Below are 25,520 nucleotides of genomic sequence, written 5' to 3'. Positions count from 1 at the left end.
GCCCCCCCCGCCCACTGATCGCCCACAGCACCCATCAGACCCACCCTGCCCACCCCCCAGACCCCTGTTTGCACCCAATCACCCCCCTAATAACCCATCAATCACTCCCTGTCACTATCTATCAACGCTATTTTTTTTTATCTCCCCCCCTGCCCCCTGCTGATCACCCCCCCCACCCCTCAGATTCTCCCCAGGACCCCCCCCCCAGACCCCCCCCCCTGTGTACTGTATGCATCTATCCCCCCTGATAACCTGTCAATCACCTGTCAATCACCCATCAATCACCCCCTGTCACTGCCACCCAACAATCAGCCCCTAACCTGCCCCTTGCGGGCAATCTGATCACCCACCCACACCAATAGATCGCCCGCAGATCCGACATCAGATCACCTCCCAAATCCATTGTTTACATCTATTCTCTCCTCTAAACACCCACTAATTACCCATCAATCACCCCCTATCACCACCTGTCACTGTTACCTATCAGATCAGACCCTAATCTGCCCCTTGCGGGCACCCAATCACCCGCCAACACGCTCAGATTGCCCTCTGACCCCCCCTTATCAATTTGCCAGTGCATTAATTACATCTGTTCTTCCCTGTAATAACCCACTGATCACCTGTCAATCACCTGCCAATCACCTATCACCCATCAATCACCCCCTGTCACTGCCACCCATCAATCAGCCCCTAACCTGCCCCTTGCGGGCAATCTGATCACCCACCCACACCATCCGATCGCCTGCAGACCCGCAGTCAGATCACCTCCCAAGTGCATTGCATCTGTTCTCTCCTCTAAACACCCACTAATTACCCATCAATCACCCCCTGTCACTGCTACCCATCAGATTAGACCCCCATCTGCCCCTAGGGCACCCAATCACCCGCCCACACCCTCAGACCCCAGCCCTGATCACCTCGCCATTGCATTACTTGCATCTATTCCCCCCACTAATCACACCTTGAGACACCCATCAATCACCTCCTGTCACTACCTTTCACCCCCTAGCACACCTACCCATCAGATCAGGCCCTAATTTGCCCCGTGTGGGCTCCTGATCACTCGGCCAAACCCTCAGATCCCCCTCAGACCCCCTTCTGATCACCTCCCCAGTGCATTGAGTGCATCTATTTTCCCCTCTAATCACCCCCTGAGACACCCATCAATCACCTCCTGTCACCCCCCCTAGCACTCCTATCCATCAGATCAGGCCCAATACAACCTGTCATCTAAAAGGCCACCCTGCTTATGACCGGTTCCACAAAATTCGGCCCCTCATAGACCACCTGTCATCAAAATTTGCAGATGCTTATACCCCTGAACAGTCATTTTGAGACATTTGGTTTCCAGACTACTCACGGTTCTGGGCCCGTAAAATGCCAGGGCGGTATAGGAACCCCACAAGTGACCCCATTTTAGAAAAAAGACACCCCAAGGTATTCTGTTAGGTGTATGACGAGTTCATAGAAGATTTTATTTTTTGTCAAAAGTTAGCGGAAATTGATTTTTATTGGGTTTTTTTCACAAAGTGTCATTTTTCACTAACTTGTGACTAAAAATAAAATCTTCGATGACCTCGCCATACACCTAATGGAATACCTTGGGGTGTCTTCTTTCTAAAATGGGGTCACTTGTGGGGTTCCTATACTGCCCTGGCATTTTAGGGGCCCTAAACCGTGAGGAGTAGTCTAGAAAACAAATGCCTCAAAATGACCTGTGAATAGGACGTTGGGCCCCTTAGCGCACCTAGGCTGCAAAAAAAGTGTCACACATGTGGTATCGCCGTACTCAGGAGAAGTAGTATAATGTGTTTTGGGGTGTATTTTTACACATACCCATGCTGGGTGGGAGAAATCTCTCTGTAAATGGACAATTGTGTGTAAAAAAAATCAAACAATTGTCATGTACAGAGATATTTCTACCACCCAGCATGGGTATGTGTAAAAATACACCACAAAACACATTATACTACTTCTCCTGAGTACGGCGGTACCACATGTGTGGCACTTTTTTACACCCTAAGTGCGCTAAGGGGCCCAAAGTCCAATGAGTACCTTTAGGATTTCACAGGTCATTTTGCGACATTTAGTTTCAAGACTACTCCTCGCGGTTTAGGGCCCCTAAAATGCCAGGGCAGTATAGGAACCCCACAAATGACCCCATTCTAGAAAGGAGACACCCAAAGGTATTCCGTTAGGAGTATGGTGAGTTCATAGAAGATTTTATTTTTTGTCACAAGTTAGCGGAATATGACACTTTGTGAAGAAAAACAATTCAAATCAATTTCCGCTAACTTGTGGCAAAAAATAAAATCTTCTATGAACTCACCATACTCCTAACGGAATACCTTGGGGTGTCTTCTTTGTAAAATGGGGTCATTAGTGGGGTTCCTATACTGCCCTGGCATTTTAGGGGCCCTAAACCGTGAGGAGTAGTCTTGAAACAAAAATGACCTGTGAAATCCTAAAGGTACTCATTGGACTTTGGGCCCTTTAGCGCAGTTAGGGTGCAAAAAAGTGCCACACATGTGGTATTGCCGTACTCGGGAGAAGTAGTATAATGTGTTTTGGGGTGTATTTTTACACATACCCATGCTGGGTGGGAGAAATACCTCTGTAAATGACAATCTTTTGATTTTTTTACACACAATTGTCCATTTACAGAGTTATTTCTCCCACCCAGCATGGGTATGTGTAAAAATACACCCCAAAACACATTGTACTACTTCTCCCGAGTACGGCGATACCACATGTGTGGCACTTTTTTGCACCCTAACTGCGCTAAAGGGCCCAAAGTCCAATGAGTACCTTTAGGATTTCACAGGTCATTTTGAGAAATTTCGTTTCAAGACTACTCCTCACGGTTTAGGGCCCCTTAAATGCCAGGGCAGTATAGGAACCCCACAAATGACCCCATTTTAGAAAGAAGACACCCCAAGGTATTCCGTTAGTAGTATGGCGAGTTCATAGAAGATTTTATTTTTTGTCACAAGTTAGCGGAAATTGATTTTAATTGTGTTTTTTCACAAAGTGTCATTTTCCGCTAACTTTTGACAAAAAATAAAATCTTCTATGAACTCACCATACTCCTAACGGAATACCTTGGGGTGTCTTCTTTCTAAAATGGGGTCATTTGTGGGGTTCCTATACTGCCCTGGCATTTTAGGGGCCCTAAACCGTGAGGAGTAGTCTTGAAACGAAATTTCTCAAAATGACCTGTGAAATCCTAAAGGTACTCATTGGACTTTGGGCCCTTTAGCGCAGTTAGGGTGCAAAAAAGTGCCACACACATGGTATCACCGTACTCAGGAGAAGTAGTATAATGTGTTTTGTGGTGTATTTTTACACATACCCATGCTGAGTGGGAGAAAGATCTCTGTAAATGGACAATTGTGTGTAAAAAAAATTAACAAATTGTCATTTACAGAGATATTTCTCCCACCCAGCATGGGTATGTGTAAAAATACACCCCAAAACACATTATACTACTTCTCCTGAGTACGGCAATACCACATGTGTGGCACTTTTTTGCAGCCTAACTGCGCTAAGGGGTCCAAAGTCCAATGAGCACCTTTAGGCTTTACAGGGGTGCTTACAATTTAGCACCCCCCAAAATGTCAGGACAGTAAACACACCCCACAAATGACCCCATTTTGGAAAGTAGACCCTTCAAGGTATTCAGAGAGGGGCATGGTGAGTCCGTGGCAGATTTCATTTTTTTTTGTCGCAAGTTAGAAGAAATGGAAACTTTTTTTTTTTTTTTTTTTTTTCTCACAAAGTGTCATTTTCCGCTTACTTGTGACAAAAAATAATATCTTCTATGAACTCACTATGCCTCTCAGTGAATACTTTGGGATGTCTTCTTTCCAAAATGGGGTCATTTGGGGGGTATTTATACTATCCTGGAATTCTAGCCCCTCATGAAACATGACAGGGGGTCAGAAAAGTCAGAGATGCTTGAAAATGGGAAAAAGCACTTTTTGCACCATAGTTTGTAAACGCTATAACTTTTACCCAAACCAATAAATATACACTGAATGGGTTTTTTTTTAATCAAAAACATGTTTGTCCACATTTTTCGCGCTGCATGTATACAGAAATTTTACTTTATTTGAAAAATGTCAGCACAGAAAGTTAAAAAAATCATTTTTTTGCCAAAATTCATGTCTTTTTTGATGAATATAATAAAAAGTAAAAATCGCAGGAGCAATCAAATAGCACCAAAAGAAAGCTTTATTAGTGACAAGAAAAGGAGCCAAAATTCATTTAGGTTGTAGGTTGTATGAGCGAGCAATAAACCGTGAAAGCTGCAGTGGTCTGAATGGAAAAAAGTGGCCGGTCCTTAAGGGGTAGAAAGACTGTGGTCCTCAAGTGGTTAAAGTTCGCCAAGGCCAGGAGATCTACCGACGTTTTAGATGCACCCGCACCCCCCCCCACCTGGAAAAGTAGTTAGGTATAGGTCCCTTCAGTATAGGTTAGCTAGGTATATGTGCCCTTAGTATAGGTTAGCTGGGTATATGTGCCCTTAGTATAGGTAAGCTGGGTAGATGTGCCCTTAGTATAGGTTAGCTGGGTGTATGTGCCCTTAGTATAGGTTAGCTGGGTATATGTGCCCTTAGTATAGGTTAGCTGGGTGTATGTGCCCGTAGTATAGGTTAGCTGGGTATGTGTGCCCTTAGTATAGGTTAGCTGGGTGTATGTGCCCTTAGTATAGGTTAGCCGGGTATATGTGCCCTTAGTATAGGTTAGCTGGGTGTATGTGCCCTTAGTATAGGTTAGCTGGGTGTATGTGCCCTTAGTATAGGTTAGCTGGGTATGTGTGCCCTTAGTATAGGTTAGCTGGGTGTATGTGCCATTAGTATAGGTTAGCTGGGTATGTGTGCCCTTAGTATAGGTTAGCTGGGTGTAGGTGCCTTTAGTATAGGTCAGCTGGGTGTATGTGCCCTTAGTATAGGTTAGCTGGTATGTGTGCCCTTAGTATAGGTTATCTGGGTAAGTGTGCCCTTAGTATAGTTTAGCTGGGTATATGTGCCTTAAGTATAGGGCGGAAATGCTTACCAGCCTCCAGCGGTGGCCTCCTGGTATTCACCCCCTCAGCCGCAGCTGCCTAAAGGGCAGATAAGCCATTTCGGCAGCTGAGGGAGGCTCCGGCGGGCAGCGTGCGTTGAAGAGGAAGTTTTGCTTGCAGCGCCACTCCCCCAGCCATGACAATGCGTCATGGCAGAGCCACCCCTGGCCTCTCAGCTGCGCCTCTCTCCTCCCCTAATTGGCCTCGCTATCAGCGACCAGCTGCAGAATCTGATAGGACTTGGCCAATGGGCCGCGTTCTAGAGCTGCTGGCCACAAAATTCAATGGGACGCGGTCATGAGGCCGCAATCTACCAATCAGGCGGTCGCGATCTACCGGTAGATCGCGATCGACCTATTGGACAGCCCTGATCTATATATTGGTTTTTTTTTCAGAACCAATTAAGCTTTTAGCGTATTAAACTTTTGTTTAGTAATTATCTTATTTTCAATGCATTTTAAAGGGAAAAGTAGAGGGCAAAAAGAAAAAAAAAAATACCGAACAACACACTATTTCTCCATTTACCGCCATTATAGTTTTACAATAAACAGTGCTAAGTATAAGTTAAACCCACTAATTTTATTTGCTTATTTATCCTGGCTATAACAACATTGAGATTATGTTCCTAGCACAATGTATGGCGACAATATTGTATGGCGACAATATCGTATTGTAAAATAAATAAATTTTTCGTTTTTGTTTTCTCATTGTACACTATTGATGATTATAAGACCTTATTTGCAAAAATAATACTAATATACCCTTGTGGCATACATATTTAAAAAGCCGAGTTTCTAAGGTAACGATATATGTTGTTTCTTTCATATTCTGTCACTTTGTTTTAATTTTACAAGTATTTTATTTAGGTACAGCCTATCCAAAATGTAATTGCATTTGATTCCCAGTTTGTGACTAAAAATAATACACAAGACATGGGCCTCAACCCTAAAACTTTCTAAACTCTATTCTACTACTTATAATTGCAGTGTTTGTATTTGTTATCATGGTTAAAATGTTACTACATACCATACGTCTCTTGTAGTTTTGCTAAAACTTTCCCAAATTTGATCATGATTTAGAAAATGACTTTTATGTTGGATTGAGTTTGTCCGTACCTATTTTTCGTCTCGGTTAAAATGTTACCATATGGGCCTCATTTAGTAACAGACTGATGGAGCACTCTCCACAAATACACTGGAGGTTTATAAACATCCAGTTGTCATTGAGTGGTTAAAAAAGTTTTTTTCCCCCATCTAATTCTAGTACTAAATCTAATAAAACAAACAAGAAAACAAAAGAAACAAAAAACACTCAACAATTCCCTTTTCTGAATAGCTTAGTAATGGACAGCAGGGCCTGGTTCCTGGGTTTCTTTTGGTCAAGGAAATTGTGAACTTTCTACTAAGTATGTTCTACGTACAAATATCATATGACAAGTTTCAGCATATTGCCCTGTCACACAGTTTACTAAGGAGTGATTTACTGGGCCTGGCACAGCCCTTGATGTCACAGCAGAGTTACTCATATAGTCCTGCACTTCACGAGAACATAAGTCATTGTAATCCAGTCTAGTTCACCTATTGGAGGAAATTATCAGAGAAAGTCATTTTCCTAGCTGTGTGAAGTCACTGAGTTGACTAATTCACCCAAGGCAAAAGCTTACTCGTGACTATTGAATGAGGGCAATAAGAAACATTCCACCCACTTGCTTACTAAGAACTTAGAACAAATAGCGTTTGCATTGTACAATGAGATATTATTGCACAAGCTAGTAAGGTATTTTTAGCAAAAGCGGTGTTGGATTCTGGCTTGGTACCAATAATTATGATTTTAAAAACACTGTGTGTGTGTGTATATATATATATATATATATATATATATATATATATATATATATATATATATATCTTCCATATTTGTACAATATATCTTCCATATTTGTTCCTTACCATCAATCAGCATGTCCATTAATGTTAGTGATAAGCTGACAAGTTGTGAAAAAACAGAATTCACAGCAAAAGTGGCTTTTAACCTCCTTGGCGGTATGGACGAGCTCAACTCATCCATGACCGCTGGAGGGCGCCGCTCAGGCCCCGCTGGGCCAATTTTCATAATTTTTTTTTTTTAAACACGCAGAAAGCACTTAGCTTGCTGCGTGTTGGGGATGATCGCCGCCGCTCGCCGCCGATGCGCCGCGTAACACGCCCCCCCGAAACCCCTGCACAGCCTGGCCAATCAGTGCCAGGCAGCGCTGAGGGGTGGATAGGAACTCCGTCTGACGTGACATCTGATGTCATCGCGATCGTCGTCATGGCGACGGGGGAAGCCCTAAAGTAAATCCGGTTCAGAGCGGGATTTCCTTATGGGTAATAGCGCCGGCGGCGATCGGAGGGGTGGGAGGGATGCAGAAGTGAGGGGGGCATCATGTAGCTAGCGCTAGGCTAGCTACATGATTAAAAAAAAAATATATATATATATATATATATATATATATATATATATATATATATATATATATATATATATATAAAAAAATAGTGCTGCGCATTCACTCTGACGCAAACAATAGAACGCCAGGGTGGTTAATTAAATATCTAGTAAGATTTAAATTGGGTAGAGCCTGTATAGCATCTTATTCACTATCGCAAAAAACTGTACAATTTAAAATACATATAAACACATACAAATTAGAAGTACGTTTCTTCTAGAGTAAAATGAGCCATAAATTACTTTTGTCCTATGTTGCTCTCACTTACAGTAGGTAGTAGAAATCTGACAGAACCAACAGGTTTTCAACTAGCCCATCTCTTCATGGGGGATTCTCAGCAAGGCCTTTATTCTTTTGAAAGACACTCCCAGAAAAGGATTTATACAAAGATGCTGACAAGCCTCCCTGCTCACGTTTTTGGATGGAAGGACGGAACAACTGCCATTCACTAATTGCTTATGAAAATAAAGAAAACCCTAAGAACACCCTGTGACGGACAAGCCGTGAGACCAGAAAACGCAATCGCAATCGGTTTCCTGCCTTGATTGTCATTGCGTTGCCAAATCTGGATTGTCTGTCTGTGGATACCAGGCAGTCAAACCTGGGGTCTCTCCCTCCCGCAGCAGAGAAATAGTTCAGTAACCTAAGGTACAGGATGCCTGTGATTTGTAATTAGCATGTGACTGGAATCTGGGCCTTAGCAGAGGTGTCAATTGCTCAGCATATGGCTGCCTGAAAGGAAGCCAGGAAGCTGGCTCGCCAGGTGGCCCTGGAAGAGCTATCCAGTGCGGCACCGATAGGGGCAGATTTGAATGCATGTGTTGTATGATTTCTGTCTGTTACATGGAGACCGCTTATAGCACAGCTATGAAATTCATATAGTCTTATTCGTTAAAATCTGCCCAATGTGCTGATATAAAATTAATCGCAATAAACCGTTATTGGTGTATGACCCTTCTCAGGAACTGAACCCGCTGCCCTAATCACGTCTGATGTCATATTAATCGGTATTTTCTGACAATTATGAATCTGCTATCCACCTAAACATGACATTGTAACGATTGTGGAATTCTCTCCGTGATCAGCGCACAGGGCGTGCGTTGACACTGCGGAAATCCTCCACAAGCGTATAATTTGAGGGAACCCAGCAAAAGGTGCAATGCACCTGTAGAGGGAAATTCCTGTCGACAGGTGGAGCTGTGGAGTGCAGAGGAACAGCTCCTCTGCCCTGCCACAGACGCCAGACAGGAATTGTACGAAGGGAAGAAACGCAGGGCAAGATAGCCCTGAAAGAGAGAGATCAAAGCGACAGAGGGTATGTGTGTCCACCAATCTAGTCGCCACCCTGCGACGATGAACAAACCATGAAGATAAAGTGAGAAGACAATCGCCAGAGATGGCGATTGCTAACAGCGACACAAGACCGAATAAGCACAGATGAGGAATGTATGTATGTCCACCAATCTAGCCGCCAACCTGCGACGGTGGACACACAACAGAAGAAACCAAGTGAGAACGCAATCGCAAGAGAAGCGATTGCGGAAGAGAATGAGCACAGGGACAGAATGTATGTATGTGCCCCAATCTAGTCGCCAACCCGCCACGGTGCACATACAACAGCAGATATGAAGTAGGAACGCAATCGCAAGAGAGGCGATTTCCAGAGGTGACACAAGGCTACAGCAAGGCAGAGCACGAGAGTAGCAAAGGCACAGCAAATCACACAACTAAACGCGAACACTGCACTCATTCGCAACAGTGCATGCGTTTATGCGCGGTCTCCGCGTGTTAAGCACAACAGAGACAAGCACGCCTTACTAACCACCGACAGAAAAACACAAAACAGAGGACGCGAGCGCTTGCTTAACGGTTACCTCACCGAGCCTCCAGCAAGCGTTCGTAGCAGACAAGACAGATACACGAAAACAGGAATAAGCGAGAGATACGATCCACTGCTCTTTCCGCCAGAGCAAGTGCGATTCAAGTATAGAAACAGAGCGAGCTGGACTCACTGCTCTTTCAACCAGAGCAAGTGTGATCCAAGTACAGCAAGAGAGATGGAGATCAGACGGATCCACAGCACTAGCGCCAGGCGAGTGCGATCCAGGCAAGACAGATTAGAAGGAGCTACCAGTAACAACCGCTGTTCCGGTTAGCACCCAGACACACAGAACGATCTCCCGTCGACCACCGCTGGGACAGGACAATCGTAACAGACAAATAAACAGATATGCAATCCTAACTGCACTAGGGAACCTGCCTAGTGCAGTCCCAAGAATTACTCTAAGCTAATCTTTAAACAATGAGCAAGGCTGACACTCCAGGAGTGTTTCACAGGACTAACCCTTATGACCAGCCCAGGTCTGTGATATCACATGGTATTTATAGAGCAAGCCTACAAAGGATGTGGCTAGGCAATCTGCATGACAAACGTATGCAAATTCCTCAGCAGCAAGCTGCAAAACTGACAAAAGGTCTCTCTTCCAGAGACCTGCAGAATGCAGACCTCAACAGTGGTCAAAAAGCTGCCTGCCTGCGCAGGCAGCCGAGCGGATCCTCACAGACATGTATCGTTTATGAGTTACATCATTTTATAAGTTTAAACCTAAAATCTCTCTCAGAGGGAATGAACTGTCATTGGTGGGTAATTCAGAGGGGGCAGGAAGCGTTGCCACGCCCCCAAACCAGCTTCATCAAAAGCACATTGCCAGCAGGCGGACCTCAGTCCTCCAAATTCCATCTTCACGAGAGCATGCTGCTGCTAGCCAGAGGACCATGTGGTTAGTGGCCATCTTGTCTGAACTTTTCTCCTGAACTGAAACAAAGGAACTTTACGAGTGGTCCCAGAAAGGACATATTTCCACGAACTTTAAGTATCCGTATTTTTTCCCTTATTTTTATTTTCTATACTGTGCTATTATTTGTCTCTATAATTGTTGATTTTAACGATTTTCTGTATGTATTAATTATTTATATTGCATACTTAATAAACGACGCTAACGTCCTTTATGTATTCAGCTACCCTATTATTCAGCCGCACAAACTGAATCCTGGTCTCTGAAGAGTCGTTACTATTGTTGATAGCTAGATAAAATAGCGTGTGTTTAACCGTTTTATTTGCAGGTCTAGAGTCAGTCAGTCAGTGGGCTCCTCTGTCCCATGGTAACAGAGGTGGTGGCAGTTATACCCTGAAATAGTGTGTAATTTGTATTACCGTAACTCACAGGCTCCCTTCTAGTCGGTTTGCTGCCAAAATTCCCACGGTTTCTGCGCACCGATTGAGACCACAGATTGCATGGTCTGTGTGCTGAAACCGATTGGAAGGCATTGTGCGGTCAGGCCACTAGGGGCCCTGTGACAGTGGTTGGCAGCGTTTGGGATCTGTGTTGTGCTGAAGGTATCTCAGATAGCGCTATCAAATTAGCCCTGTCGAGAAACGAACTAATTCGTTGGTTGTAGTTGAATGCAATATATTTTTTATATATGCAGAGAGACTGTGTAGCCAGTACCCCTCCCCAAAAAGTTTTATTTTATTTGGCATGGAAATGTCCAGGAACTACAAGCTCATGAGCCAAGCAGACCTGGAAAGTCTTTGTGAAGCAAGGGGCATTGACACCCTCCGCAAGAAAAAACAGGACATGGTAACAGACAGTGGCGGCTCCAGGAAATTTTTTTAGGGGGTGCTATGCAGGTGCTGGACCAATTTCCGGGGGAGCTGACGACCTGCGGCGCGCGAAGCGCGCCGCGCTAAAAATGGGTGTGGCCACAACCTGCGGCGCGCGAAGCGCGCCGCGGCGAAAAAATGGGCGTGGTCATGACCGGATGAGGGCGGGGCTAACTGTAATTTAAAGTGAACCCAGGGTGAGAGTGATATGGTGGCTGCCATATTTATTTCCTTTTAAACAATACTAGTTGCCTGGCAGCCCTGCTGATCTATTTGGCTGTAGTAGTGAACTGAATTACACCAGAAACAAGCCATGCAGCTAATCTTGTCAGTTCTGACAATATTGTCAGAAACCCCTGACCTGCTGCATGCTTGTTCAGGGTCTATGGTTGAAAGAATAAGAGGCAGAGGACCAGCACGGCAGCCAGGCAACTGGTATTGCTTAAAGGGAGATAAATATGGCAGCCTCAATATTATTCTCACCTCGGGTTCCCTTTAAAAGTGCAACGCAAAGACAGAGGGCCCAAGTTTTGGTGACCCTTTTCCCAGAAAATTCACATAATTGTGCAGGTTTTCTCAAGAAAATACACGTAATGTGAGCAGATTTTAACAAAAAACACGTCCAATGACCCCAATATGCACAATCGTTATCAGATATGGCCCCAATATGCACAATCGTTATCAGATATGGCCCCAATATGCACAATCGTTATCAGATATGGCCCCAATATGCACAATCGTTATCAGATATAGCCCCAATATGCACAATCGGTAGCAGATATGACCCCAATATGCACAATCGTTAGCAGATATGACCCCAATATGCACAATCGTTATCAGATATGGCCCCAATATGCACAATCGTTATCAGATATGGCCCCAATATGCACAATCGGTAGCAGATATGGTCCCAATATGCACAATCGGTAGCAGATATGGTCCCAATATGCACAATCGGTAGCAGATATGGTCCCAATATGCACAATCGGTGGCAGATATGGTCCCAATATGCACAATCGGTGGCAGATATGGTCCCAATATGCACAATCGGTGGCAGATATGGTCCCAATATGCACAATCGGTGGCAGATATGGTCCCAATATGCACAATCGGTGGCAGATATGGTCCCAATATGCACAATCGGTGGCAGATATGGTCCCAATATGCACAATCGGTGGCAGATATGGTCCCAATATGCACAATCGGTGGCAGATATGGTCCCAATATGCACAATCGGTGGCAGATATGGTCCCAATATGCACAATCGGTGGCAGATATGGTCCCAATATGCACAATCGGTAGCAGATATGACCCCAATATGCACAATCGGTAGCAGATATGACCCCAATATGCACAATCGGTAGCAGATATGACCCCAATATGCACAATCGGTAGCAGAAATGACCCCAATATGCACAATCGGTAGCAGAAATGACCCCAATATGCACAATCGGTAGCAGAAATGACCCCAATATGCACAATCGGTAGCAGAAATGACCCCAACATGCACAATCGGTAGCAGATATCGCCCCAATATGCACAATCCGTAGCAGGTATGACCCCAATATGCACAATCCGTAGCAGATATGACCCCAATATGCACAATCCGTGGCAGATATGACCCCAATATGCACAATCCGTGGCAGATATGACCCCAATATGCACAATCCGTGGCAGATATGACCCCAATATGCACAATCCGTGGCAGATATGACCCCAATATGCACAATCCGTAGCAGATATGACCCCAATATGCACAATCCGCATCACCTGAAAAAGAAAAGAAAAGCCCATTTACTCACCTACAGCCAGAAGACCTTCTTTCCCGACCTCCCGTCCCGAGTCCCGACCTCATTGTGGCGCGCAGCGCCCGCGCGCCCACGATCCTCTTCCTTCCCGACGTCACGACGAGACTTCCTGCCTGCATGCAGAGAGCAGGGCTACGGGAAAATGGCCGCCCGAAGTCTGCAGAACAGGGCTCCGGGCGGCCATCTTACCGTAGCCCTGCCTGCTGCTCCGTGCTGCCGGTGTGTGAACTGACTTGGCGTCTTTTAGACGCCTGAAGTCAGTTCACTCCAGGGGGTGCTTTGGGGGTGCTTGGACAATTCTAGGGGGTGCTCGAGCACCCCCAAGCACCCCCCTGGCGCCGCCACTGGTAACAGACTTGTACAGATGGGATAGCCTGCAACTGCGGGCGCTGGATGTGTTCACTGTGGAGGACACCGGCCCATCTAACTCAAGTCGGGGGAACCAGAGACTGAAGATCCTGAGCGTAGAGGTTGAGCACCATGCGGGCAATGCTGCAACAGTTACGCAGGAGGCTGTCAGTATGGACCCCGATCTCAGAGCTTCTCCGAGTACTCGCCTGGAACCGGCCAGTACTGGACTGTCCATTTGTGCTGATCCGCGAATATAGCAGGCATTACAAAAGCTGATGGACACTGACCTGGAAAAGTACCTGCAGTGCATGGCGGAGCGTGGGCGAGAGGAACGCCAGGGTGCTGCCGCTGCTGCACAAGCGCGAGAGGAGTGCCAGGCTACAGAACGGGAGCTCCAACGACAGCATGAACTGAACATGGCAAAAGTGCAACAGGCCAGCCGGAGTTCATCGCCCAGCCTCCCTGCTGCAGGAGCCACATCACCTGTAAGTGCATAATTTAAATTTGCTACTATTGAAAAAGACACTGACATTGACTTGTTTTTGCGGTCTTTTGAAAAAGCATGCCGTCAGTAACGTCTCTCCCAAGACCAGTGGGCCAGACATCTGACGCCTTTGCTGCACTACAAAGCGCTTGATGCTTTCGCAGAGTTACCTGCGGAAAAGGATAAGGATTATGCAGCTATAAAAGACACTATCATTACTAAATACCAGCTGACGCCAGAAGCCTATCGCAAAAAATTCAGGTCCTGGCAGAAAAAATCTACTGACTCTTATTGAGATGTGGCCAGCAGTTTACTCACTCCGCCAGTGGACTCTAGGCCTCACAAAAGGGTCTTATGATGTCCTGGAGGACTTGATAGTCCTAGAACAGTTTCTGAACATTTGCCCTGCTGATGTACGACAGTTTGTGCTGGAGAGCAAACCTGCGTCAGCAACTGTCGCTGCAGACCTCAATGAAACCTTTGTCACCCGGGTGCCTGACACACGCAGGACTGCACAATCCAGCTGGAGAGGAGGTCAGCCCAATACCCTGGCAGACTCTCCTGCCACTGTGAGCTGTCCGCCACAGAGGCCACCCAGCGCAGCTGCTACACCCAGGCCTGCAGCACCTGAGGGGGTCACCTGTCACTACTGCCGCCAGCCCGGACACATGAAATTCGACTGTCCGGAGTGGAGGCAGACACCACCAGCACCTGGATCACCTGTACCTCACCCATGGCAGTTTGACCGCGGAAAGGAAATCCGTGACCGAACCGACCAGCAGCAGCCTGTTAGAGTGAACGACAAGGTTGTCACCGGATTCCGAGACACCGGAGCCGACGTCACGTTAGTTCACTCACACCTTGTTCCAAAGGAGAGCATAAGCTCCAGCCGATTCCTTGCCCTTACTGAAGTGAAAGGCACCCTTTTACACATAGCCCAAGCGAGAGTGAAGCTCGACTGGGGGGGTGGGGGTACAAGAAAGGGTTGTTGGGGTTGTGGATGATCTCCCGGTCCGTGTTATTGGGGACTGATTTGGGCAAGCTTGTGTCCCATTACGAACCTGCCGCAACCGCCCCGACACTCACGGAAGGAGACGGACTCTCCGACCCACCACCAGGTACTTTACACACTGGGGGGAGCACCAGGGGGAGGTGGGTTGAATGTGCCCAGTTCAAGGGTACCGGATTCAATAGTACCTGAGACAAAGGTACCTGTGTTTGATGTACAAACTGTCTGTAATGAAAATGTTTCTGTACATGTCACTGTCATTAATGCATGTGTCAATGATGTGAAGAATGTGAATTATTGTAATGCTAATGCTGTGCCTATACTAGCAGTCACCCAGGGTGCTGCAAGGGTTGTGGGCTCAGTGCCGGATTCTTCGTTCAGTGCTGACCCCAGAAGTAAAAACCTTCAGCCGCTGACTTCATGTGTCATGAGTAAGCTGGCTGGAACTGACAGTGCTGCATTTACAGCAGCGCTACAAAGTGACCCAAGCCTAGAGGCACTCAGGCAGCAAGCCTCTGAGCCCCTCGCAGACGGGACCGCTTTCAAGGTGTACTGGGAAGGTGGGAGACTGTACAGCAAGGCTGTGCAGCCCACTACAGGTAAGCCGCAGGTGAATACCAAGTGGCTTGTGGTACCGAGTGCATTCAGGGGCCATGTGCTGCACTCCGCACATGACAACTCTCTGACCAGACATTCGGGGGTCCACAAGATGCTTGCCTGTATTCTAAAACAGTTTTATTGGCCCAGGATGAACATGGATGTAGCAAGATACTGCAAGGCATGTGCCATCTGTCAGAAGCTGGGAAGGTCCAGGGATTAACGCGGGGTTCCCTTAGGTCCACAGCCACTTAGCAAGGAACCCCTGCGTGGGCTGGCTGTTTACCTATCCAACCTACTGCCCGTTGTCAGCAGTCCTGGCAGACGCCACATCCGAACACGATGGTGCAAGCGCCCTGTCCAGAAAGGTCCATGTCGGGTCGAACCTGAGGGTAGAGGACAGCGACCTGTCCAGATGAACCGAGCCGCAGGCTCCAATGGGTTATCCCGCCGTACCGGCAGCTTGAGACCAGTCAGCCAGATCAGCGGCAATGCCACACAGCTTGCGGATGGCTGGCTGAAGCCTTTTTCCTTGGGGGAGGTGTGATAGACGAGCCGTGAGACCAGAAAACGCAATTGTTTTTCCTGCCTCGATTGTCGTTGCGTTGCCAAATCTTGATTGTCTGTTTGTGGATACCAGGCAGTCAAACCTGGGGTCTCTCCCTCTCTCAGCAGATAAATAGTTCAGTAACCTAAGGTACAGGATGCCTGATCCCATAAATTACAGCCGCGCTGTCGGGCAATGTTTACCTAGCTAATGTCACTCACGCCGCTCCCCCCGCCTCCTGCAGAGCACCGGTCCCCGCCCGCTCCCCTTCCCTCCAATCAGCGGCGAGGGAAGGGACGTGGGCGGGGACCGGCACTCTGCAGGAGGCGGGGGAGCGGCGTGATTGACACTAGGAAGGTCAATACAGCCCGCTGCGACACGCTGTCGCCCAGCGCAGCTGTAATTTATGTGGGAGAGCGGAGAGCAGGGGGGATTCAAATAGCAACAGAGGCTGGGCACTATAGCCAGACCCAGCCTTTGTGTATAGATGTCGTTCTAAGATCACCACCTCGGGTTCTCTTTAAAATCTGCCCAATGTGCTGATATAAAATTCAACGCAATAACCCGTCCGGTTATTATGACCCTTCTCAGGAACTGGACCCGCTGCCCTAATCACGTCTGATGTCATATTAATCAGTATTTTCTGACAATTATGAATCTGCTATTCACCTAAATATGACATGTATTGTTTATGAGTTACAGCATTTTATATGTTTAAACCTAAAATCTCTCTCAGAGGGAATGAACTGTCATTGGTGGGTAATTCAGAGGCCCCCAAACCAGCTTCATCAAAAGCACATTGCCAGCAGGCGGACCTCAGTCCTCCAAATTCCATCTTCACGAGAGCATGCTGCTGCTAGCCAGAGGACCATGTGGTTAGCGGCCATCTTGTCTGAACTTTTCTCCTGAACTGAAACAAAGGAACTTTACGAGTGTACCCAGAAATGACATATTTCCACGAACTTTAAGTATCCGTATTTTTTCCCTTATTTTTATTTTCTATACTGTGCTATTATTTGTCTCTATAATTGTTGATTTTAACAATTTTCTGTATGTATTAATTATTTATATTGCATATTTAATAAACAACGCTAACGTCCTTTATTTATTCAGCTACCCTATTATTCAGCCGCACAAACTGAACCCTTGTCTCTGAAGAGTCGCTACTGTTGTTGATAGCTAGATAAAATAGCGTGTGTTTAACCGTTTTATTTGCAGGTCGAGAGTCAGTCGGTCAGTGGGATCCTCTGTCCCATGGTAACAGAGGTGGTGGCAGTTATACCCTGAAATAGTGTGTAATTTGTATTACCGTAACTCACAGGCTCCCTTCTAGTCGGTCTGCTGCCAAAATTCCCGCAGTTTCTGCGCACCGATTGCGACCACAAATTGCATGGTCTGTGCGCTGAAACAGATTGGAAGGCATTGTGCGGTCCGGCCACTAGGGGCCCTGTGACACACCCATGAGGAGGTGGGCTACTCCAAAGTCTCTTGGTTCTGTTAGATTTCTACTACCTACTGTGACAGCAACTTAGGAAAAAGTAATTTATGGCTTATTTGTAAATGGCTTCAGCCATTTCTATGTTAAATGCTGCTGAGTGGCCATGTTCATAAGGGCTGTGTGCAATGCAATGTATGTAAGAATGGAATGTTATGCTGTATTTGCTTTTGCTGGAAAATTGCACTTAAGAATTTCGTTGTACAATTTCAGTTGTTACAATGACAATAAAGATTTTCTATTCTATTCAATTTACATGTATTTCAAATTTTACGATTTTTGCGATAGCGGTCCTTTAACCCCTCCCTGCCAAGCACGTACCCCGTATATATTAACTAGGAAAGGCTTTAACTGCTAGTAACATATGCCGTACATTATTTGCAGTTTTCTCCCCCGGGAAGCAGTGGGGAGGGAGGCCGACATCATTAAAAACCTGTGGAAAACCGCAAACACAAAGGATTCTGCAATTTTGTTTGCGATTCTGGGAGATTGTGTAGTAGTTGTCCCAGTATGTAACGGTGCCCTGGGGGGAGGGAGGTTTCACGTTTAGGCTACAATAAGTTAAATGAATGTTTATACTTTTTAAAAAATTCAGGGGTTCATATTAAAATTTAATGCTAATTATATTGTAAGACAATCCGTTTTTACTTTGGATCTGCTTTTTACGTCCCCCTCCAAAGATAGCCCCAGTATAGATACATCCCCTATAGGTAGCCAAAGGTGTCTCCCAGTATAAATACGTCCTCCCCATAGGTAGCCAAAGGTGTCCCCCTTTTCCTCACTTATACCCATCCTGTTATTCACAGTCTCAGATCTGCAGATCAGCGACAACCCTAGGAGACCCTGTTTGCTCCACCCCTACCTGAGATCCTGGAGAGGTGAATTATCTGTCCACTGGGCACATCTCCCCACCCCTTCAACCAGCATCTGATGTAGCTCTGCCCCTTTGACAACCGTAGCTCTGCACCTTTTTCTGCCATAGCTCTGCTCCACCAGGTCCCAGCAACGAAAAAACAACCAGCTTCCCTATGTCCAGGTGTCACCCCTTCTGCAGGGGCCGCTCCCCCTTGTGACGCCAATGTTCAGAGGGCAACAGCGTGTCAGCGACTTGGTTAGTTTGTTTGTCACCTTTAGGTTGCCTAAAATTCCACTTAATCGTTCAATACAATACCATACCATGAGTTGAAAGTCGGCCATCAGAGCCTTTCCTGTTCCGACTTATGTCTTTGAATGAAAGGGCTCCATATTTTGAAGCATGCTTTTTTTCTCACTTCTTTGGACTGATAAAGGATGTGTTCAGTTTCTCTCTGTCAAACATAATAGTAAGTTCCTGCGTGAGAAGACCAATAGTAGGGGTGCTGTCTGCAAGCCAGAAGTCAAATATGGAATGCAATTTCTAGCTGCGGCTTAAATAATATGATACAAAGCAGAAGGTTCTTGTTTTAGATCAATGGATCCATTTCTTCTTTCTGAGTGGAATGTAAGGATGTGCAGTACACGATAATTTTGATTCTGGATTGCCAATAAAGTGGATCCTAATGGAATTAATGGAAGCCTATGAGAACGGACAGTGACATTGCTTAACTTCAGGGGGCTGCTCCTGTAGATCCCCATCCCTGTAGAGGGAGCCATCACCATCTTTTGCAGCTGACCGCCCTTCAAAAGGATCTGCCTGTGCAGTGCGCTCCTGCACCGGGAGCTGTAGGATATAGATGTGTAATTTCCAGAATGGATAGCGGCATGCATCTCCTGGCATGCATTGCACGCGGGAGTGCGCTGCACAGGTAGAACCTTTGAAGTGTGGCCAGCTGCAGACAGTAATGGTTACCTCCACAAGGACAAGGGACAGGAGCATCCCCCCCATAGTTAAGCAATGCCGCTTCCCCTAAACCCCGTCTCCCCAACAGCATATTGTGCTTTGAACCTCCCTTATGGGGAGGTTGTAGAAAAAAGTGTATTGGTGCTCAGTGCACTTAAAACAGGGATTTGCTATGCTGAAAAGGTCAGGGTAGGTCCTTTATCTTCCAGTACAAGCATACAATAAGAGCTCATACAACACCAAAAGCATTGTTTAGAGATTCACTGTATGGCTGCAAGAGAAAATATGAAACATTTATAGCTAACAAACAGTGATACAGTTACAGAGCTGAGGGTCCCAGTGCAAACTGTACGCTGGTTCCTCCTCAGCAAAGTATGTACAATAAACGCATGATACAGACCATTAAACGCATCTTTCCAAGTTCAGCCACTCCGTAAGAGAGAGGTAAAAGCAGAGGAAGAGGAATGGTTTGTTAATGATTATCAATATTTTAATCGATAATATTAAAAATTAACAGGGCTAAATGAAAATCTTTTTCTTTTATACTTGCATTGTCGCCTCATTTTAACCTTGTGGACTAGAGCAATTTTGATACTCATCTTTGTCCCTACTTATGCTGGGCATACACGGCTAGATAGTGCGCCGGTATCGAGCCAGCGGCTCGATGCCAGGGCGTCACCGCTCGTCCGCGCGGATTGATTCCCACTCGACCCCGCGGGCGCTTTCTAATCAGCGCTTCATTTTTTTCTATTGTTCTGCCTGCCGGTATCGAGCGCGGAATCGATCCGGCGGGCAATCGGACCTGTCGGAAATTATCAATCGAGCCATCAGCGGCTTGATTGATAAGAAGAAACGAGCCGTGTATGCCCAGCATTACCCAGCAATAACTTTATTGCTTCTTATGCCTTATAAGACTTGTGCCAAAACGACAGAGATATACTGTAGTAGCGATACAAGTGATTAAATAATTAAGCATATTTTCAAAAAAGTTGAAATCAAGATAAAAAGGCCAAAGGAATTACGGCAGGGATTCTGATACTATAAGACACATACCACTGGAGGGACATAAAGATCCAAATTCAAAGTGGAAGCCTGCAACTGCTCGAGCCATTTATTTACTGTATATTCAGTCAGTGCAATTAAAGCTTGCGTAAACAGGCATTTGTACTTTGCTCTTGATAAGCATTACTGAGGCACTTTTGACACACTTTAGATACAGTATTTGAATATTTTTAAGGGAATCGTATGGAACTGTGTAAAAGCCCATTACACTTCTTTGAATGAAACTGCACGGTCTAAAACTACTTGCGCTTTTGAAAATGCCGTTTCAGAGCAGGGATCGGATGTCCTTGGAGAACACCTGTCACTATTCTTTATGGAAATTGCATCCAAAATGCATCCTGAAAGAAGATTCAACATCACGCTGCATGACACTGCATAGATGTGAAGCGTGCCACTGAAAAAGCAGACCTAAATGACACCTTTACCTGACAGAATAGATTACAATTATAAGCTCCTGAGTTGGTTTAGTTTCTATCTGCATTGGACAAGCTTTCCTTTGTTTGTTCTGAGCGAGCTTATTTTACTCCCTTATATTTGAAGTTAGGGTTATGCTTATTTCAATGAATTAAGATGGCTGAGACAAAATATTATTCAAACAAAAATGAAATGTTACATACATACAAATAAAATATGTATTCAAATGCAAATGGAAAAAAAATGTAAACCCTGCTGAATACAAGCTCCAGTGCAAACGGCCAGGGCAAGGTCTGCCATCATCCAAGGAAGAAAAGCTCTATCCCACCCATCACATGTTGATTGCTCTCCCAATAACTTGCTCATGCTGATATTGAGAGGTGGAAAACCAAGTTGCCATAGAGAACTTTTTTTTACTAAGACATCTCCAATGAAGATTTTATTATTATTAAGCTTGTATACAGTGCACACATATTTCACAATGCTGACAAGTGAGGACCATCTCTGCCAATAATCTAGCATGTGTATGGCATCCCTGATGCGTCACCAAGAGATCCAGGGTGCTGGATTGCCTTTGCAGAGCGCAGGCCAAGCCCATTGTTCTTCTGACCTCGTCTGTTTAAAGGCCCATACACACGTCTGATTTTTTCGACCGACGGGTCGTTTGAACGTCCCGTCGTTCAGTCGTCCGCCCGCTAAATCGGGCGTGTGTACAGACTGTCGTTCGCGTGATAAGACTGAGTTTGTCTTATCACGTGAACGACAGTCTGTACACGCGCCCGATTTAGCGGGCGAACGACTGAACGATGGGACGTTCAAACGACCCGTTGTTCGCGGAAATCAGACGAGTGTATGGGCCTTAAAGGCGATAGTTGTCGCTTCTCTTCTCCATAGTAACAGAATACATAGCCTATCAATGCATCTGTACAGTACTGGGCACTGTACTACCGCCCAAGCGATCAGCAAAGATAATTTGTCTGGGTGGTATCAATGAGTAAAGTATAATCAGGTAAATATGGTAAATGAGAAAATCAATTGCGGCAGATAAACAGCAGATTGTTCAGTCTCATTTTACAATGCATACATTTCCAATGTTAAAATAACCAATAATTATGTGAGGATGAACCTAAGCAATTACAAATAGACTAGTCCTAACAATGCTATTAGAAATGACCACTCTTTAGAGTACATTTAAAAAAGGCACCTTTTAAGAAGGGTACAGGGTAATGCCGATAACAGAATATCTGTAAGTTTACCAATATTCTACCACCACCGAGACCAAGCAGCAGCCTTGAGCTCTCCCAGAGCATTCGGCTCTTGCACTCTGCCCCCATGGAAAATCACATTGGTAAATCAGGCCCGTGGATGCTTGCATATGTGGCAATATTCATAATACAATATGTAAACCTAAAATAGTACAAGAGATATTAATGTGGATGTAAGGACAGTGCATATAATTATGTTCTCTCAAAATAGTAGGGATGAAAGCTTGTACTATAAAGTCCAATCAAGTGTACCAAGCGGCACTCTGAGTTCTACATCCAGAGCACATGTTTTATAAATACATGTATAATTGGTGGGTGGAGGTTTTTACCTGTTACATAATAGGCATTTCATTTTCATTAATGAAGAAAGGATGCAGCTGTGTATGTGTAGATTTACTCTCACGATGGGAGTGCACACTTATTCCTGCCTAAAGCTAATCATTAAATGTATAACATCAGTGCAGCGGTTGGCGTTCTGTTCTTGTAGGAATAAACATTTCACAATCCTACCTAATAATAGGCAAGTGTCCCTGCGCCTGTCCGTGTGTCAGTGCTTTTTAGCACTGCGCATGTGCAGGTACAAGACGCAGAGACACTGCAGAGAGCCGGAGGAGGACGGGGCCAGAAGGGGCGGTAGTGTGTGTGTGCGCGCGCATGGCCGACAGACCTAGCCAGTTTTTGTTTTTTTTCAAACTCAGCCATCACGTGACCTCAGTGTCGTATGAATGACGTTATCGTCACACTCTTATATAGGTCATGGTTTGCATCATGGTTTGAATGTCCCATCTATTTTTTCATGTACAATACATAAAAGTGCAGTTTAGGGGTTAATCACTCCTAAATTTAAAGTAGATTTTAAGTGAGAATCAAAGTAAGTAAACTAAACAGAAAATGCTATTCTTATAATCAAGATAGACATGAAAGTGAACCTAACCCGGACCAAGACTAAGGCGTTTTAGTATCTCCCTCAATCTGTCCGGTCCCTACCAAATAATCAAGGGCATTACCATCCACTATAATGAAAACCTAGCCCGTTTTTAAACTGGCTAAGGTCACTAGTAGCTTATAAAACAGTCGGCACTACAAAAATTACTGTTAAATTTCAAATCACATTTCACCGTTTTGTGTTATTCATCTACTAACCCTCCCTGGCGTTCTGAAACATTGCGGTGCATGGCCGCGGGAGGGTTTTTTGAAGGTTGTTTTTTTTTTTTAACATGTAGCTAGCCTATCGCTAGCTACATGCTTCCCCCTCCTTGCGGCGTCCTCCCGTACCCTCCGATCGCTGCCGGCGTTATTACGCAACAGGAAATCCTGTTCTGAACGGTATTTCCTGTATGGGCTTTCCCCGATCGCGATGATGTCATCGACATCAGGTGGAGTCCAGATCCACACCATAGCGCAGCCTGGCGGTGATTGGCCAGGTTGCGCAAGGGGTATGCGAGGGGGCCTCTTTTGCGGCGGATCGGCAGCGGTCGAAACAAACACGCAGCTAGCAAAGTGCTAGCTGCGTGTTTGAAAAAAAAAAATTGTTCAAATCGGCCCACCAGGGCCTGAGCGGTGCACAACGGCGTTGCTGGGTGAGCTCAGCTCGTCCTTAACACTAGGGAGGTTAAAGAGACACTGAAGTCTAAAAAACCCCGGCTTTTTATTTAACAAATATGTTTAATACTTTAGCCCTAACTAAACCGCCGCATTCTCGCCGCTATAAACTATCTAAATCCCCCCTAACTCCCCCCTCCCTCTCCCTTGAAAAAGCCACAACTTTCTTGGTCGTGGATTTTGCTGCCCTCTAGTCTTCCGTGTGAGGCAGGGCTATGAGCTGCAGCCCTGCGTCACACGCGTCTGTCAGCGGCGGATCTCCGCCTCTCTCTCGCACCCTCTCAGTGAAGGAAGACAGAGGAGTGGGGAGAGGCGGCGATCCGGGCTGACAGACGCGTGTGAGGCAGGGCTGCGGCTCTTAGCCCTGACTCACACGGAAGCGCTGCCCGGATTGCCCCCCAGCGAGTTAGGGGGTATTTAGATAGCGTACCGCGGCGGGGATGCGGCGGTTTAGTTAGGGCTAAAGTATTAAACATATTTGTTAAATAAAAATATTTCTTTTTTTGAGACTTTAGAGTCTCTTTAAAGCTAATGGGAATACAAAAAAAAAATAAAGAAATGAACCAGATACTTGCCTAAGGAGAGGGAAGGCCCTGGGTCCCATAGAGCTGTGTTCCCTAACCCTGTCCTCAAGGCCCACCAACAGTGCATGTTGTGGAAATCCAGAGGTAGCTAATCAGCTCTGCTGAGACACTAATTATCCCATGTACTGTTGGTGGGCCTTCAGGATAGGGTTGGGGAACTCTGCTTATAGAGCCTTTCCGTTCCTCTCACTGCCTGTCTTCAGAAGGAATCGGCTCCCAAAAAACAGTATTTGACCAATTTGGTTGAATACTGCTACTAGGGTTGCCAGTGCTGGAATGTGTGATCAGTGAGAGAAGTGGGAAGGCTCTAGAGCAGGGTTGCCCATAGAGTAGATCGCGATCTACCGGTAGATCTCAAAGGACTTTATGTTAGATCATGACAACACTACGTTTTCCTTTCTGTATATACATTTGTGCTCCTAAAATTGTTCATAGGAAGATCATTTTGACTTTATAATTTTTAAAGTAGCTCACAAGCCGAAAAAGTGTGGGCACCTCTGCTCTATAGGACCCAGAGCCTTCCCTCTCCTTAGGTAAGTATCTGGTTAATTCTTTTAAAGTGGTTCCCATTCACTTTAAGGTGCTTGTTATGCAGTATTTTTGCTAAAATAAATTTACCTCAAAAGGTGGTTACTACACCTATTGAGAAACAGTAGAGACTGCATCTATGTTTTTTAGAAGAGCCCCCCTCCCCCTCACATTCCTAAAGAGAAAGGGAGGAATGCCTCGGCTCCTCTTTACCCTCTCTTCTCTCCCTTGGTCTATGGCCAAGAGTACTGTCATATGGGGAAAAAAGGCAGGCCACAACGGCACCTCTGGTGATTGAACGCTCTTGGCTATCTTTCTAGCATTAATACACGCAGAGTGCGGCAGCCATAGGGAGAAGCCAGGGAGAAAAATTGCTCTAAGACCAATGGCTAAACGGCGTGCTTGTCAGGCAGTTCAGCTGCGAATGCGCTCAGATCTGACTACATTGGGTGACGTCTGTCCATCGCTGGAACAGAGCGCTAACAATTGCCCCAGACAGTGCAGGAGAGCAGCTGAGAGTTGGCTGTCAGCTGCCCGTCTGAAGCAGACCTTAAGGTGGCACCTAACGGTACAATTTGCTGATCGATCGTTACGAATTATTCTTGTATGAACGATTGAAAATGATCATTTGTTACCACTATGGGAAAAAAAATCTCCTAACCAATCAGATTTGTGAAATCAATCTGATTTTCAGATCGATCTCGTCAATATGATGCAACTGGTTAGAAGATTTTT

At 45.6% G+C, this 25,520-nt stretch overlaps 1 protein-coding gene across 3 annotated transcripts in view; it reads right to left on the bottom strand.

Annotated features, from left to right (window-relative positions):
- SHOC1 (shortage in chiasmata 1) overlaps positions 1-25,520 on the bottom strand; it is a 342,404-nt gene that overhangs the window by 287,004 nt on the left and 29,880 nt on the right. For 2 of the 3 annotated variants that reach the window (XM_068234308.1, XM_068234310.1), the window contains exon 2: positions 18,688-18,818. The exons of the other annotated variant lie outside the window; for it this stretch is intronic. Coding sequence is in view for 1 of the 2 variants with exons in the window: in XM_068234310.1 (XP_068090411.1) it covers positions 18,688-18,708 (21 nt within the window). In the remaining variant the exon portion in view is untranslated. The remainder of the gene's footprint in view (positions 1-18,687; positions 18,819-25,520) is intronic. 3 annotated transcript variants of the gene reach the window in all.

Source organism: Hyperolius riggenbachi, chromosome 1, assembly GCF_040937935.1.
Source record: "Hyperolius riggenbachi isolate aHypRig1 chromosome 1, aHypRig1.pri, whole genome shotgun sequence".
Lineage (NCBI taxonomy): Eukaryota > Metazoa > Chordata > Amphibia > Anura > Hyperoliidae > Hyperolius > Hyperolius riggenbachi.
Note: the sequence above shows the minus strand (reverse complement) of the source record. Positions and strands in the feature narration are given on the sequence as shown.